The 4399-nt window shown below is 45.0% G+C and overlaps 1 protein-coding gene across 1 annotated transcript; it reads left to right on the plus strand.

Moving 5' to 3' along the window:
• Positions 1 to 744: 744 nt before the first annotated feature.
• On the plus strand, positions 745 to 3249 carry LOC110880497 (extensin-like). Its single transcript, XM_022129020.1, has 2 exons — positions 745 to 763; positions 2825 to 3249. Exons 1-2 carry the CDS (start codon positions 745 to 747, stop codon positions 3247 to 3249), a joined length of 444 nt encoding a protein of 147 aa, XP_021984712.1.
• The last annotated feature ends 1150 nt before the right edge of the window (positions 3250 to 4399 follow it).

Below are 4399 nucleotides of genomic sequence, written 5' to 3' on the forward strand. Positions count from 1 at the left end.
AAAACATATAAAATAATTGAACATTACTCTATATTAAAATCAAATCTCTAATATCATTCTTCATAAGCAAAGTAGTCAACAAACTTATGTTCTAAGCATCCCTTCATAACCGAGTAAAAATCAAATAGAATGGAATCTTTTTGGACCAGTAAAAATTTAATATGCAACAATCAAAAATCAAATAGAAAGAACTGAGTTACCTGATATCACAATCTAAATTCTCTGGTTACAGTAGTCCAACGAAACTTTTTGGGGTTCCATTAAAAAGAGTTAACTGCCATTTTCGTCCCTGTGGTTTGGTCACTTTGGCCATTTCAGTCCATTTTTCAAAAATGCGCCATTTTCCTCCCCGACGTTCTGGAAAGGTGCCATTTCAGTCCAAAAATCATAACCCAGTTAAGTCAGTTAGTAAACAAGGACTGATTGTGTAAATTTGTAACACATAAGGACTGATTGTGTAAATTTGTAACACCACCACCACTAGCCCTGCCACCACCACCACTCCGCTGCCACCACCACCACCGCCACCACCGCCACCACAGCCACCACCACCACCACCGCCACCACAGCCACCACCGCCACCGCAGCCACACCGCCACCACAGCCGGGAATGATGTCCGATGATGACAACAATGGTGTCCGATGATGACAACAATGGTGTCCGATGATGACAACAATGGTGACCGATGATGGTATGATGGTAATTATGATGAATGACGGGAATGATGTCCGATGATGACAACAATGGTGACCGGAGTTGCAGGTTAGCCGGAGATGAGAAGGGTGGTCGGAGTTCAAGCTTTCGCCGGTTAAACGGAGAATTTAAATTAGCAATAATTCCGTTTTTTTTATTCAATTGCCGCGCAACCGTTGACAGCAAAGAGCATTGCCAAGTTCCATTTTTCTTGCTGATTTTTCGGTGATTATTATTACACCCTCATAACGTATTGCCATAAATTTCGAGTCCGAAACATGCTATATATACTATATATACGACATCCTCACAAGCCACTCTCGACACCATCCTATCTGTTGTTGGTTACAGGCCCAATTACACTCAACCCTCACAACACACACAAACTTACGTATGTGTGTATGATAGTGAATTGGAAGATACTATGCAGAAGGAAACTGGGCAACTGTTTTGATAAAACAAAAAAGGTACAAAAGAAACATACTAGCAAGCAAGCAAAACAGCTCCAATTTGTTCACTTTCCCACGTTTGCATGAACTCGTAACAGCTGACCAGTTAATCCATGGTCTGCGACCCGCTGACCGAACAAAATCCCGTGACTCGCGACCCGTGTAACCCGAGAACGAACCCGATTAATCCAACATCCCTCTCATCTCCCTGTTTCGATAACAAATCGCCGGAGACAACCGGAGAGGAAGCTCGCAACATTAGAGACGTAGCTGGAACTCGAATTCTCGTCGAAGTCGTCACGTCGGAACTCACGTTATCCTTTTGTTCGGTATACTTTCTTTATTTTCTTGTTCCCTCGAAGACGACCGGAGTTCGTCGGAGTTCAAGCTTTCGCCGGTTAAACGGAGGTCGTCGGAGGTTCACGACGGGAACCACGTCAAACATCGTCTCGGTATACATCGGAGGATTGGAGGAATCCAACGCCGTTGCTTAACTCGTGGCGGTGGTGGCTGTGGGGGCGGTGGTGGTGGTGGTGGCTGTGGTGGCGGTGGTGGCGGTGGTGGCGGTGGTGGTGGTGGCAGCGGAGTGGTGGTGGCAGCGGAGTGGTGGTGGTGGCAGGGCTAGTGGTGGCGGTGTTACAAATTTACACAATCAGTCCTTATGTGTTACAAATTTACACAATCAGTCCTTGTTTACTAACTGACTTAACTGGGTTATGATTTTTGGACTGAAATGGCACCTTTCCAGAACGTCGGGGAGGAAAATGGCGCATTTTTGAAAAATGGACTGAAATGACCAAAGTGACCAAACCACAGGGACGAAAATGGCAGTTAACTCCATTAAAAATATTGGAAAACAAAAAATTATTGAAAAAAATGGCATAATCATCGCTTCAATTGCACCGTCTAAACCCACTCACTCCAATTGTCATTGTCCTTTCAGTTCCATGACTTCTATCTAACCTTATTTACCTTTCCAATAACATTTAATTAATACCGCGTGCGTTCATGTTTACAGTTGTGAAGGTGGCTGATGGCTCGATCAATTCTCAAAGCCAGCCCATTTAGTTATTAAACCCAACAGTCGCAAACAACAATACACAAACATTTTTTTTGGAGGCCCTAATAGGATGGTGGCCCAAAGCCCTAGCTTGACTATAATGGCCCATGGGCCGGCCCTGCTTTTAAGTTAACCATTGGTAACCCTTTATATAAAACATTGTGTCTTTTAAGTTAATCATTGTGTCTTAATTTGCTTTTTGTACTTATGTATTATGTATATATGTATAATATATAACAAAAGGGTGTGACTTTTAAACAAATAGGTCATAACCCAAGTTGCTAATTGTATAAGGGTATATTTTTTTGTTGAATTATAAGCATGTAATCAAACAAAATGTGACGGCCCATCAATTTTATCCTTAACCAAGTTTAACGGATTGATTTTCGTTTAAGGTTACATACATATAAACCGAACAAAGTTATTTTTTTTTTGTACAATAAGGTAGTGTTTGGTATACAGGAATGGAAGGTGGAATGGAATGAACTATTGCGAGGGAATGAAAAAAAGTGTGTTTGATTGATCAACATAATGGAATCACCCATTACATAAGTCATTCCATTCCCTCAAATTCATTCCATCCACTCCCCCTGTTTTTTTTAATTCCATTCTCTCTCTCAGTCTACGTTATAAACACCACCCATTACCTCCACCATTTGCCACCACCACCACCTTTCGTCGACACCACCCGCCACCAACCTCCGCCGACCACCACCACCGCTGTCCTCCGCCACCCGCCGCCACCGCCATCGACCACCATCGCTGCCACCCGCCATTGTAAACCACCGCCACCCCGACCATTACCGCCACCCTCCGCTGCCACCACCCGCTACCGTCGACCACCACCACCCACTGTCATCGTCGCCAACACCACCTTTCGACACCATCATCGACCACCATCGTCGCCACCCGCCACCACCGACCACCGCCACCCCGACCACTACCGCTATCCTCTATGGTCACCTCCCGCCACCCCGACCACTACCGCCATCCTCCACGGCCACCTCCCGCTACCGTCGACCACCACCACCCACCGTCGACGGTAGCGGGAGGTGGTCGTGGAGGATGGCGGTAGTGGTCGGGGTGGCGGTGGTCAGTAGTGGCGGGTGGCGGCGATGGTGGTGGCAACGGGTGGTGGTGGCGACGACGACGGTGGGTGGTGGTGGTCGACGGTAGCAGGTGGTGGCAGCGGAGGATGGCGGTGGTAGTCGGCGGAGGGCGGCGGTAGTGATCGGGGTGGCGGTGGTTTACGATGACGGGTAGCAGCGATGGTAGTCGATGGCGGTGGCGGCGGGCGGCGAAGGACGGTGGTGGTGGTCGGCGGAGGTTGGTGGCGGGTGGTGACAACGGCAGGTGGTGGTGGTGGCAAATGGTGGAGGTGATGGGCGGTGTTTGTGACGTAGGCTGAGAGAGGGAATGTAATGGAAAAAAATCATGGGGAGTGGATGGAATGAATTTGAGGGAATGAAATCAGTTATGTAATAAATGATTCCATTACGTTGACCAACAAAACACACTTTAAGTCAATTAAAAATATATAATCAATTTCAAGTGACACTGTATTTTCAACCTAAATAATATCATTCAAAGATATCTGTCTATAAAGTTAAAAGAACTCAAAATTGAGATGAGCATGAACTTGATTTAAAACTAATAATAATGAACCTAGATGAATTTATGGCACATTTCATTTGGATTTTACGTTGGAAACATTTATTTTAATAATTTTATTCCTCACTTTATCTGACCCAGAAAAGATATAATAGAGTCAAATTATGAGTTTACGACATTGATGGTATGTTAGGGATGAGCTTGATACTGACCGTAACATAACCAGTATCGGTACCGAAAGTACTGGTATTGAAAATTCTAAAAAGTGGGTACCGGTACCGAATATACCCGGTACGATACGGTTTGGTACCAGTATTTGAGGGTAAAAACCGGTAAATACCGGTATCGTACCGAACCAATACCGAAAATCTCAAAAGTCGGTACCGAAAGTGTACCTTGTTCGGTAAATTCGGTACCATGTACCATTTGGTTATCCCTATGGTATGTTTGGCAAAAGTAGTTGGTGGCTGATGGCTAGAGCCTGGAAGTTGGTGGCTGGCAGTTGGTAGCTGTAGCTTTTTAGATATATTTAATGTTTGGCAGAGTAGCTGGAGCTTTTAATAAAATATATAAAATGACCAAAAT

The sequence above is a fragment of the Helianthus annuus genome, chromosome 10, assembly GCF_002127325.2.
Source record: "Helianthus annuus cultivar XRQ/B chromosome 10, HanXRQr2.0-SUNRISE, whole genome shotgun sequence".
In the NCBI taxonomy this organism is placed as follows: Eukaryota; Viridiplantae; Streptophyta; class Magnoliopsida; order Asterales; family Asteraceae; genus Helianthus; species Helianthus annuus.